We start from the raw sequence: 12,833 nt of genomic DNA, 5'->3' as shown, positions 1-12,833 counted from the left end.
GTCGCGGGCCATTGTGCAGTTAAGCTGCCTTTCTCGTTCCGCATTCTTGTTTTCCTGTTGCTCCGATTGGCGTCCATTGTTGGATTTTGAGCTTCATAATTCGACAAAATGTCTCGGGTGTATATCGGAAGGCTGAGTTATCGGGCCAGGGAAAAGGACGTCGAGAGGTTCTTCAAGAGCTACGGGAAGATTCTGGAAGTCGATCTAAAAAACGGGTAACATTTCGGCCTCCCCCCCCCCCTCGATGGTCCTGCTAGAAAGCTAATGTCGATTAGCTTCAGCTAACTTTGTTGCATGGGCCTCGTCCGTCTGTGCAGGCTCTACTAACGAATGGTGTTTGTTGTCAAATATTTAAGCAGACTGCGCGTCAGTCGTCGAGTGTGTTTAATGATGCATATTTGTTTTGCACACTTCCCCTGCTAGTAATAATTTGGGATAGTTTGCTACGCGAGCTAGCGAGCGCCAGACGTGGCAATGTCACGATGTGAACGTGCACGAATGTGTATTTGAAACGGTAAAAGTCAGTAAAATCAACCTCTTTACTCTTTTATTTGCAATCTTGTGGTCTTACTTTATTAATTCGAAATATTTTATTGTGATGTTGTAACGTGGTAATAAAACGAGCGTTCTTCCCAGGTATGGGTTTGTTGAATTTGATGACCCGCGCGACGCCGACGATGCGGTGTACGACCTGAACGGGAAGGAGCTGTGCGGGGAGCGAGTGATTGTGGAGCACACCAAAGGTCCCCGTCGTGATGGAGGCTACAGTGGCGGCGGCGGTGGTGGTGGAGGAGGGCGAGGAAGCAGTGAGTTCACCAACTAAACAGTTTTTCGTTTCACGTCAATATATATTTATATATAGATATATTTTTAAATTTCAGTCTTGATTAACTTTGGTGCTAAACTGTTGTAGTTGGCGGCTTGGGTGCATTCACTTTATATTGAATAGGGTATATCCGCAACCAATGTTTGCATTAGGCAGAACAGGTCGAAGCATTTCCTTTGGATTCAGGTGACTGGCGGAACCCTATAGAAGGAGACTGGGACAAGGCACTCGGAGGAACTTTAAATGTGTAGTATGTCTTTTTCTTGACACAAGATGTGTTCAGGAGCCACCAATTATGACAATGTCTGATGTTTAGGCGTCGTTCGTGTTTACTTATCTCATATATTTATAAATAAATGATATACATGTAGTTAACCTTTGTCCAAAGATGCCATAGTTACCACAGCGAAAACACAATTTTAGCAAGTTTGGGTTCAACCCATAACATTATCAACCCACAGTTACGCTAGTTATCCCAGCATACACAGAAGTCCACTAATCTGGTTTTTGGGTTGGGTGGATTGGTCTTGCTTTTGTCCATAATGACTGGAGGTGTTGAAAACATTACCTACTCCCTAATCAATTTACAGCAAACCACATTCAATAGCAAAAATCTGAAAAATAGGTGACGCCCCATCCAAAAAGGGTTTGTAATTGCATATAGATGCCACAAGATGGGGGCAAACTACTTAAAAATGAGGATCATGAAGCACCAACACCATGCATCTAGCATATACACAATCATGAACCCATGTAACATAATTTAAATTTTTAGTAGTCAAATTATTCTACACAAACGACCCAACTTCACATGATGTTTATAAATGGTATTAGCTAAATAACACGCATGCACATGTTGGGGAATACAGGCAAATTGTAATGGCAAGGTAGACTACACAGGCTATTTGTAGCTGCATTGGGAGAGAAGCAGAAACATCTCTGTGCAGCAGGTGTATTCAAGGACAGCCAACAAAATAGGACATCTCAAACCTTGACAAAAACACTCAATGAAAATCCAACACAACCACACAGACAGATTTCACACACATTTGTAAGCAAATTTTGGTTTGTTGGTGTGTCGTGAGATTTTTCTAATATGAAGTTTGTGCCTTGGCTCAGTAAAGATTGGTAAACCGTGCTTTAAAGCATTTGGATTGGAAAGTAAGCATTTTAGTGTCAGTAGACACTTATAAGTGCAAATACCCCCGGCCCCCAACTTCTACTCTGTATTCATGCGTCTGGCATATGTCAGTCCCATTGGTTTTTGACAGCCCTCTTGCAAGCATAAATATCTCTGTTTCTGAAATTGGACTTTCCAGAGTGGGTAATGCGTTTGCTGTTGTCATGCAAATTGACCAATTGCATGAAATCTAAATCACTTCGGGCAATGGAATAGCAGACGATGGAGATTTCCTGAGAAATTTGAATGCACCCAAGCCACCAATGACTAGTGAAATGAAACCATGTAGCAATTTACAAAAAGTAGTTACAAAAGAAAAACGTTTTCATTTGATAACTCTGAATTTAGTATTTATATTGTTCAGTATGTTGTGAATGCTATTGTCATTCTATTTTTAACATTCTATTAAAGTTGATTGTCAATTTTAAAAGGTAAAGATTTAACAAAGAACCTCAATGTTTCAATTGAAAGAGTCCTTTGCTGACTGCCTGCCCTATTGCTGGCCATGGTGTCCCCCCTTTCCAAGAGTGTGGTTTGACCATTCTGGGCCCCTGGGCAGACCAAAAAAGGGAGCCATTGTGAATGAAGACCGCTATTGCCATTAGGCCCAGCCCAGGCCGGGTGGTGAGGATGCCATGGGGGTTAGGAACAGATGTGGGTTTAGCCTCAAAAAGAACATTTATTCTAACAGTCAGTTGTTTTTAGGCTAGCTTAGTATTTTTGTTCACCGGAATTATTTCCTTGATCAGATTTATGTAATTTTAAATGATTTACAATATATATATATATATATATCCTATTTTTTTCTTACATTTAATGAGCTTTACTTTTTATGTATAGACAGATGTAGCGTGTCAATTTTAATTAATGTACATAGATTGTCTTTTTTTTTTTTTGTCTAAGTCATAGGAGCTTAAAATTATGCAGTGTTTTTTATTTTCAGTGTGGCTTTAATTATTTGTAGAAAATAGAGTGGAATTCATAATAATAAGTGCATCTCCGTTGCTGCGTGGTCCTCATTTTGTTGCTCTTTCCTTGTTACCTTGAAAGGTGGTTATGGAGGGCGTTGGGGCAGAGACCGCTATGGTCCACCTATTAGGACGGACTATCGGCTCATTGTTGAGAATCTGTCCAGCAGATGCAGCTGGCAGGACTTAAAGGTACATTTTATTATTTGAAAGAAATATTATACACGTGTTGTTGTCTTCATCTAAAATGTACTTTTTTTATTTTTTATTTTTTCCCCTTTAGGATTACATGAGGCAAGCAGGGGAGGTGACTTACGCTGATACGCACAAGGGCCGAAAGAATGAAGGGGTCATCGAGTTCAGGCTCTACGCTGACATGAAGCGGGCTCTGGAGAAGCTGGATGGCACAGAGGTCAACGGCAGAAAGATCCGTCTCATCGAAGACCGCCCCGGAGCCAAACGCCGCCGCTCCTATTCCCGCAGCAGAAGCCGATCCAGGTACGAAGCACAACACGGGACAAATGGTTACTGCTAGCACTGAAAACTGGGGTAGATTAAACTAAGTTGTCATTACACGTCAAATACAAGGTAATGAAATGACAATCTAACCAACTGCCTAAGAAGAAATTCAAAAGCATATCATCTAAATACATGTCAACATGAGTATGTATTTCGACTTGTATGCTACCCTTCAAAAGTTTGGGTCACTAAGAAATGTCCTTATTTTTTAAAGGACAGAACAGTTATTTTAAATGAAGATAATATTGATCTAATCAGAAATATGGTCGAGAAGGTGATTCAGCTTCACTTAATCAGCCCAAAAATATTTATTTACCATTTTATAGATACAGTTTTGGTTCTCCACTAGGTAGCAGAAGGTACATAATTAACCTGTGAGATTATTTCCCCCCCGCCCTTAAGGTAATATATTGTGCCTTGGCTCAAAGGTTGGGAAGCTCTGGTCTTGACGTTAATGTTTAAAAAACAATAGCAATTGCAGTTATTGAAGAAAAAAAAAAAAAGAGTATACAGAATATACTGGACATGTGTACAGTAGTTCAATGGTATGGTTACTGTATTTATGGAATTGTGGTATAAATGCACAGTAGTGCAAATACAGTATGTACAGTAGTGCAAACATACTTGATGATCCAACACATTGAAGTAAGTGCACCTGTTCCCTATTTAGGTCCCGCTCCAGGAGCCGCAGGTCCCGCAAGAGTCGAAGCCGAAGTGAAAGCAGCAGCCGGAGCCGCTCCCGCTCCAGGTGAGACGTTGCATCACTCCTGGCCTTAACAATATCAGATGCTATATGTTGCTAATTTGATCATTGATATCTAATCCAAGTGGGACCTTTTGCCTGCAGGCCTGCTTCTCGCTCCCGCAGTCACTCCAACAGCAAGAAGAGTAAAGGAAAGGACAAGAAGGAAGATGAGCGCAGCAACGGAGACCAGAAAGACAAAGACCTAAGCAGGAGCCGCAGCCCCAAAAGCAAAAAGATCAAGAAAGAAGGAAAGAAGAGCAAGAAGGACGACTCGAGGTCCAGATCCAGGTCTCGCTCCCGTTCCGTCTCCAGGAAGTCTGAATCTAAGGGTCGTGACCCTCCCAAGAGCGACGAGGAGGCAGGAGAACAGGAGCGGGGCTCTCGCTCCTGCTCTCCCGCTGACTCAAAATCCAGAGCCAGGTCTAAATCTAAATCTAAATCCAAATCCAAGTCTAAATCCAAGTCCCGCTCCCCTTCCCCAGTCAAAGAGCGTTCTCGCTCCCGATCCGCTTCCCGTTCAGTCTCTCGCTCCAAATCCCGTTCCCAGTCCCGCTCTCGTTCCCGCTCATAGTTGAGATTTTTGGACTGTTTGTCATCACTTAGTGTCCCCCTCTTCCTCCACTTTGACATTTCCCAACCCACACACGGGTACTTCCCATTTTTGATAAGTAGCTATACATCCCAGATGCTTGCTCTTGTCTCATGCACATGCTTCTCCATTTTATTTGCTTTTACACATTTTTCTCCTTTACCGTAGACCCAAATTAGCAGGCTTTTTGTTAAAGTTGCAGTTTGTGTACCGTTCTATAAGTTGGTGGTATGCATTTTAGCCCCCTTTGTCCTTAAATATAGATGCTAATTCTGTACCGCTGTACTTTATTGGAATGTTTCACCTTTTGTGAAAGCTGTGACATTTAATTTCAAATTAAAAAAAAAAAAAATTAAATAAAAGCCTCCTGATTGTGTTTTATGGTCTCAGTAGATCTTTAGCAGCAAAAATGACTACTGCTTTAAAATAAAAGCACACGATCATATGGAAGAATGTCATCATGGAAAAATAAAAACCAGTGTGAAAGTATTAAGCCACACTAAAATTAACAGGTTGCTCATTGAGCCACATGATCCAACTTGCTGTTGAATGAGGCCATGATTCCTGCAAAACTGTTTTGTCACACAGCTCCCTCTTATTTCAGTACAACCCCAATTCCAATGTAGTCGGGACATTTAGTTAAACAAAAACAATACAATGATTGGAAAAGGTTACAGACTGCTGTTGTTTACCAAGACAGCAAACTGACAGTTTCAATCACCACATTAGTGCACCTTGGTTCTCCAGGGGCCGAGTGAGTGTAAGCAATATGAGTCCAACACACGTCAGTCGTCGTCATCCTCAGAAGACGACCGCGTCGCTCCACCGCTGTCGTCTCGGTAGTTTCGAGCCAATAAGCGCAACTGCTCTAGGGCCTCGCTGTAGTCCGCTGTTTCAGGGCCCTGGGAAAGAAAGCTGGGAGCCACGCGGCGGATGTCGAAAGCGCTGACGCTGCGATGCAACTCCGAGAGCCACGGGTCCAGCGCGGGCCCTGACTGGAGAGACGTCATGACTGGTACAGAGGTGACGACTGGTTGGGTGAACGGAGCTACAAAGAGCAGATCATTTAGCATAGAACAGTACTAAATACATTTCAGAGCAGAGGATCATGGGACGTAAGAAACTCACAACTGGTTGCAAGCAGTTGGCTGTGCTCGAGACCTCGCTCGGTGAGAGACTGACTGAATATCCGTGGGAAGGGTGGGGTCAATTTACTGGGACTGGAAATGAGCTGTAGAGCCCTGGAAGGAGGAAAATGAAGTTTCTCAACATAGAGACATTTTGATACCAAATGGGCTGAATGATTACTCAATTTTTGCAAATAATTCAAGTTTATTGCTCAGGATATTTTGTGTTTGTTAAATAGAATCCAAATTACTTTTTAAAAATTATAAGGCCATATTGCCCAGTCCTAACATAGATGAATGCATAAGTTTTGGGTCTTACAGAGGAGCTGTAGGATAGAAAGATGTAATATAAGATGCCAAGACGTCTTCCCCGCTCTGGAGGTTGTGGAGAGGAGATAGCAGTTCTGTCCCTGGAGCAACAGAACTGATCAGAAAAATAAAAAAAAAGAATAATTGTCTCCACAAACTTTGAGGAAGATTCGCCTATATTAAAAGTATGAATGACAACAAAATGTACCTAGTGAGTCGTTGGACTTCCAAGCCTTTGAGTGTCACCCACTGGCCATAGCATCGACCGTCGGCTGCTTCGGTGCACGTTGACAGTGGTTTCCAAGGCAACGAGTCAGCACAGGCGCTCAGGGCATCGGGGAAAGAGCTGCCGTGCATTATTGGAAACGGGACGACACCGTAAGCCGCCACCACCTATTATTAAATACATCATGCTCAGCATAGAGGATGTGACGGGCAGAACAATCAAATACCCTTCCACTAGATGGCAGAAGGTACAATTATACGTTGTATCCACTTGTTGTCATTCATACAAATTTGTGAGTAAATTGAGATAAGGTAATCATAACTTCAGTACAATACAGGTACATCTAAATCAATTACAAGTGTCAAAAGCTTAATTTAGTTAAGTAGTTCAATTCAAAAAGTGAAACTCATTATAGAGATCACTACACACAGTGAAATATTCCATGATTTATTTTTAATGTATGTAACTTTGATGATTATAGCTGACAGCCAACAAAACCCCAAATTCACCATATCTAGAAACTAGAATTTTATGTAACAATCAAGAAACAATGAAAATGATTTTTAAAGTAGAAATTAGGCAAGAAGGGATCACACTCCTCAGCCTCCCTGGTAAGGTCTCTTCAGGGGTGCTGGAGAGGAGGGTCCGTCGGGAAGTCGAATCTCAGATTCAGGAGGAGCCGTGTGGTTTTCGTCCTGGCCGTGGAACAGTGGACCAGGTCTACACCCTCGGCACGGTCCTCGAGGGTGCGTGGGTGTTCGCCCAACCAGTCTACATGTGTTTTGTGGACTTGGAGATGGCACGTGACCGTTTCCCTTGGGGTGTCCTATGGGGAGTGCTTCGGGAGTATGGGGTACCGAACCCCCTGATACGGGCTGTTCAGTCCCTGTACGACCGGTGTCAGAGCTTGGTCCGTATTGCCGGCAGTAAGTCGGACTCGCTTCCAGTGAGGGTTGTACTCCGCCAAGGCAGCCTTTTGTCGCCGATTCAGTTCATAATTTTTATGGGCAGAATTTCTAGGCGCAGCCGAGGTGTAGAGGGGGTCCGGTTTGGTGGCCTCAGTATTCGGTTCGCTTCATCAAGCCGTGATCTCCAACTCTCACTGGAGCAGTTTGCAGCTGAGTGTGAAGCGGCTGGGATGAGAATCAGCACCTCCAAATCTGAGACCATGGTCCTCAGTCGGAAAAGGGTGGCGTGCCCTCCCCAAGTCGGGGATGAGATCCTGCCCCAAGTGGAGGAATTCAAGTTTCTTGGGGTCTTGTTCACGAGTGAGGGAAGAATGGAACGGGAAATCGACAGGCGGATCGTTGCAGCGTCTGCAGTGATGCGGACTTTGTACCGGTACATTATGGTAAAGAAGGAGCTAAGCCGAAAGGTGAAGCTCTCAATTTACCGGTCGCTCTACGTTCCTATCCTCACCTATGGTCACGAGCTGTGGGTCATGACCGAAAGAACAAGATCCCGGACACAAGCGGCCAAAATGAGTTTCCTCCGCAGGCTTTCCCTTAGAGATAGGGTGAGAAGCTCAGTCATCCGGGAGGATCTCAGAGTAGAGCCGCTGCTCCTCCACATCGAGAGGAGCCAGATGAGGTGGCTGAGGCATCTGATTCGGATGCCTCCCCGGTGAGGTGTTCCGGGCACGTCCCACCGGAAAGAGACCCCGGGACGACCCAGGACACGCTGGAGAGACTACGTCTCTCGGCTGGCCTGGGAACGCCTCGGTTTCCCCTCGGAAGAGCTGGATGAAGTGGCTGGGGAGAGGGAAGTCTGGGCGTCCCTGCTAAAGTTACTGCCTCCGCGACCCGACCTCAGATAAGCGGTAGAAAATGGATGGATGAAATTAGGCAAGAATTTTCTCCCTGAAAAGTATTTTCCCCAAGTGTTCACTGAATCTGTATAATGTATGAGTACTGAAATAAATGAACTTGTCTATCGTATTCAAATTTACTGAGATGTACCTGTATTTATACTTTTCGGACATTTTTGTTTTGTGGTGTGCTATGACATTTTTTCTAATGTAAACAAATGTGCCCTGGCTCAATAAAGGTTGGAAAACACTCCCTTATACTCCCAAAAACAAATCTGAGTACTTTCAACTGGATTTAACACAATGACATCACCGTTCTGCCCGACGTAGACAGCGAGTCTGCCAGCTGCCACATGGGGATGCAGTTGTTCCTCAGCCTGTACGGCACAGTGAGCGCATCCAGAGCGAGAGACAGGACGGAGCTGGAGTGGTACCAAAGTGACGGCTGCAACACATAAACCTAAATGTTATGGAGAACTGAAATATAACGACAATGTGATTAAAGAAATGCAATCTACTTTTAATGGCTATGCTGTGTTAGGTTGAACTTGACCGATGGATGCTAATACACTGCTCACCAAACGTTTGGGATAGTCGGCTTTTTGGTGATATTTCAGGATGAACTTAAAATGCATTATAAGATTTTCATGTGAACTTAATTTGACCTTCTTTAAACCTTTGAATGCACATGTCCAACGTTTCAGTACTTTTAGCACAAGTTGCTGTTCTCTAACAAAGAGGTGAACAGCAAAATTCACAAAGAGGTGTTTGATCTAACATTGTCGTGCAGTTTTGGTTCATCGTGAAATTACACCCGACATTATAACCGAATATCCCTAACTTTTTTGAGTAGTAAAAGTCTTACAAAGAAAAAAAAAAAACTTACATCATAGTTCAGGTAAGGGAAGCTTATAGGAGACGACGGTCGGAGGCCCAGTCCTCCTCGCAGTGTCAGCGGACAGAAGAAGGAGCTGTGACTGGCCATGTGGACCATCCCTAATGCACAGTTCAACAGATGGTAGCGGTCCTTCATTGGAGTCTGCTTGAACAGAAACAACCTGTCGGCGTCTGCAAAGAACACTGTATGTTGTGAACGTTGAGTCCAACTCACTGAATTTGGGTGACTGACGGGAGCCATCCCGTAGGTTAGGATGCCTCGACCACCGTAGGCGTCCTGTAGCATTTCTGTGACCTTTGAGCCCAGACCTGCAAAGCCATCGGCTAGGTCACACAGCACCTGGAAACCCTAAAGTGGAGATACAGCATATGATATATGATGTGATATGGAGAAGGGCAACAGAATAATCAAATTGCACTAACAGCAACTTGTCCAATGTTATATGTTATTGGTCGCCTCAACCACACAACGTGATTTCCCCCCCCCCCCCCCCCCACCCCCAACCCTTCCTGTTCATTTGTTCAGAGTCATGCAGTATATTGGAACTGTATGCCTTTTTATCGCTGGAACAGCTTTACTGTACAACAGCAGAGTTTTAAGAGCAACTTACCTGGAAGTAGTCACACTCCTCAACAAAGAAATGCAGTTTGTCATCCAGATCCTCCAACACTGCCCCCTGCAGCAGTGTTTCCCCCTGGCCAAAAGCCTCCAGACAGTCAGCTTCTCTGGTCACAAAATAAAGGGGAGAAAAAAATATCCATGCATGTATGAAAAAATAATGTCTTCTTTAACAAAATCTACTGGCAAAACACACAACACACAAACAAATATCTTAATCTACAATTTACCCCTCATGGTTGTACTGGTGGATAATGGAGATGGTGCGAGGGTGCAAGTGGATGCGCAGGAAGTCAGACCAGACCTTAACGCTGCCCTCCAGCTTGTAGTTCTTCTGGACTTGAGCAAGCCGACTGTTCACAGTATCCTGCGCTCAGAGAACCTGCGGGGCAGGTGAACCTCTGAGAAAGAAGGGCTGAATAAGTAAGATTTGATTAGGTTTTACTTACGTTCACAGTGATATTGGAAGTTGGAAGAAAAATCTGCCTGAGTCAGTATGTCTCCACACTGAGTACAAAGAGCATAAGGCTATTGAATGTCACAAGAACTGGTGTATATTTAGATATAACCTAAAGCAATGTTTAATTGTATAAATATGAACTTGTTGGTTTCCTTACAAACCAAAATACTCACATCCAAGTTGTCCAGGTCTTCAAGAAAGGAGTTTTTTGCAGGGGTACTTTCTTCATGTATCATCAGGCTTCCATCCCTGTTATATGGAGAATACTTGGGATGGAATTTTGTGCTGGGTAGGTTCATCTAATCATATTACAAAAAATGGACTTTGTTTGTACATGAATATTTAGGTCTCTGGAGGGCCTGCCTACCCATCAAGTGTGAAATTAAACAACCAAGTAAATCTATTTCCGAAAATATGTCTGTGAGTGAGACGTTCACTCGCTTTTTAAGACTATGGGCTCACCAAGTAGCCACCGCCTAGTCATGCTCAGCATTGGCCCAGCAGTAGAGGGGTTTGGGTGAGCAGTGGCTCGTTTGTATGAGATTAGACTCTAGCCTAAAAAAAACAACAACAAAAAACAAAAGCTAGGCTCAAAATAGAGGGTGAAATGTTTGCTGTAATTCTTGATCCTTGGGATGGATATTTTGGAACAAAACCATGTTACAATCATGTATTTTGGAAAATTGCTTCAGTGGGGTAAAATGCGTCCTAAGTCTCCTTTAGGCTACAGTATATAACAGAAAAATGCATTTGAAAATGTGAATTCAAACATCTTTGTATATGCTACTTTTATTTTATATGGTTATTATTATGAGTAGTCACTCTTTACCCAACACCATAATGCTACAGTATATGCATATTTCTTCCAACATTAGCGTTTTGGCTCAATATGGAACATTTTGAGTCTGCTTCTAGTGTAGATGTGCAATATTACATTTTTTTTTTATTTTTTAAATTGGATAATAACAACTACACGTGAGTGTCAATCGGAATGACTTTTGAAATATACATCAACATGTTGTCCACTATCATACTGTCAATCTATTTACCAGGAAACAGCAGAATTTTCTTTTCCAGTATCATACAGACTTCCCTCCTGCCTTAGAGTCTGCAGACTTCCTGTGTGGAAAAAAAACGTGATTAATATGGCTTCATATGCACTCACTCCCTAACTAACAATACTGTCTCACCAGGATTAGTTAACTATGCAGTAAAACCAAGTTACCTTTGAGGTCCATGGCAATGAGACGTGGAGTGTAGGTGATGTTCCCACCAAGAGTTTGGCCTTCACGAAACATGACATCACTCTGGATCTCTCCAGGTGGCATCTCTGGGTCGTATGACAGAGACGCATCCTCCAAACACCGAACGAACGCATATCAGATTATTAAATTGCAAATTGACATTACACAGATGATGATTTCACTGTGTTCCTGGGACAAACTTCAGCGTCCGAGCAAATATTGACTAAGTTTTACAATCAACAGCCTTTCTACTGCACGTTTCTGATTTTCCTTAGATTTGAGGCTTCATTGGGATTATAAAATACCATTCTCATGCATACCTTCCCTAACTTTACGCTTGAGCAGCCTCCTGTCAACACACACAAAGCTAACATCAGCAAGCTAAGTTAGCCGGCAGTGTGTTCCTCACCTGTAAATTCCACCAATGAGTGCCCACAAAGTTGGAATAATGACCAAGCTGAAGCGTGATGACCTCTCTACAAAAGTTACTCATTCTGACGGAAGGCAAATATTATATTAACATAATAAAAATTTTCATGTTACAAATGAGCGACATGTTTGGATATGACAACAGAAAAGTTAGACGCAGTACGGTGAAGACGAACGATTTTCGATTGGCTGTGTAAGCAATCGAATAAATATCATTGGATACTGAAATGACGTCACACATAGTTAGGTTTCGCTGTGCCTTACGCTCACATGTGGGCTGTGCTCCTTCACAATAATTATCGTTTCCCTATATTGTCTTATTTATTTTTGTTTCTAGATTTTGGAAACCCTTTCGTAACTAACTGATGTTTATAAAATCATGAATCATAAAAAATCATGTCACAGAATGACTTTTTATTTATACTTTTGTTTATGAAGATATCTTTATTGACAAACCATACTGTACGAAACCTAATAATGTATTGCTGTACAATACTGTAGGCTACTGTACTAAAAGAAAATTCTAGTTCATTGAGCTGTGAATATATTTAGGATAATTTAAAAAAAAAATCAATTGTGAAACTTTTGAAGCTAATTAAAAATGTTATGCCTATTGCTATAAATGATCAGTGCTTGAAATGAAGTAAATTAATGGTTCTTAAATGTTTTCTACCAAGTACCAGCTTAAAAAAACAGCCCTCCAAGTGCCACCATAATGACCAAGATAAAAATACAGTAGCATAGTAGGCCCAAGTGTTAGTTAAAAAAAACAAACACGAAAAATTATATTGTCCGACAGTAACAGTGTGCGCAGTTTGAACATTGATCTTAAATTAGGACAATAAAACAGTACTCAAATAATAATATAAAATAAAATAAATAATGAGT

At 42.4% G+C, this 12,833-nt stretch overlaps 2 protein-coding genes across 2 annotated transcripts; one reads left to right on the top strand and one right to left on the bottom strand.

Moving 5' to 3' along the window:
• srsf4 (serine and arginine rich splicing factor 4) lies at positions 1-5,203 on the top strand. The gene is made up of 6 exons (XM_061664547.1): positions 1-215; positions 637-806; positions 3,057-3,166; positions 3,258-3,472; positions 4,164-4,241; positions 4,341-5,203. The coding sequence occupies exons 1-6, from the start codon at positions 109-111 to the stop codon at positions 4,807-4,809; spliced, it is 1,149 nt and encodes a 382-aa protein (XP_061520531.1). The 5' UTR covers positions 1-108; the 3' UTR covers positions 4,810-5,203.
• On the bottom strand, positions 4,827-12,089 carry msto1 (misato mitochondrial distribution and morphology regulator 1). Its single transcript, XM_061664548.1, is given in 14 exon segments — positions 4,827-5,875; positions 5,956-6,068; positions 6,274-6,378; positions 6,472-6,656; positions 8,610-8,741; positions 9,183-9,335; positions 9,408-9,542; positions 9,805-9,919; positions 10,043-10,211; positions 10,268-10,319; positions 10,446-10,521; positions 11,322-11,391; positions 11,498-11,627; positions 11,926-12,089. Coding segments are annotated over 14 exon segments (1,782 nt in total). The 5' UTR covers positions 12,010-12,089; the 3' UTR covers positions 4,827-5,612.
• Positions 12,090-12,833: the final 744 nt, after the last annotated feature.

Source organism: Phycodurus eques, chromosome 20 (genome assembly GCF_024500275.1).
Source record: "Phycodurus eques isolate BA_2022a chromosome 20, UOR_Pequ_1.1, whole genome shotgun sequence".
Taxonomy (NCBI): Eukaryota; Metazoa; Chordata; class Actinopteri; order Syngnathiformes; family Syngnathidae; genus Phycodurus; species Phycodurus eques.
This window is presented reverse-complemented; position numbering and strand designations above follow the sequence as displayed.

What these genes read in the sequence shown, in the direction of transcription:
- srsf4 (XM_061664547.1), top strand. Translation starts at nt 109, where the DNA reads ATGTCTCGGGTGTATATCGGAAGGCTGAGTTATCGGGCCAGGGAAAAG. An exon ending in TGGAGGAGGGCGAGGAAGCA is followed by an intron (nt 807 to 3,056) that starts GTGAGTTCACCA and finishes TTACCTTGAAAG; the next exon opens with GTGGTTATGGAGGGCGTTGG. An exon ending in GCAGCTGGCAGGACTTAAAG is followed by an intron (nt 3,167 to 3,257) that starts GTACATTTTATT and finishes TTTCCCCTTTAG; the next exon opens with GATTACATGAGGCAAGCAGG.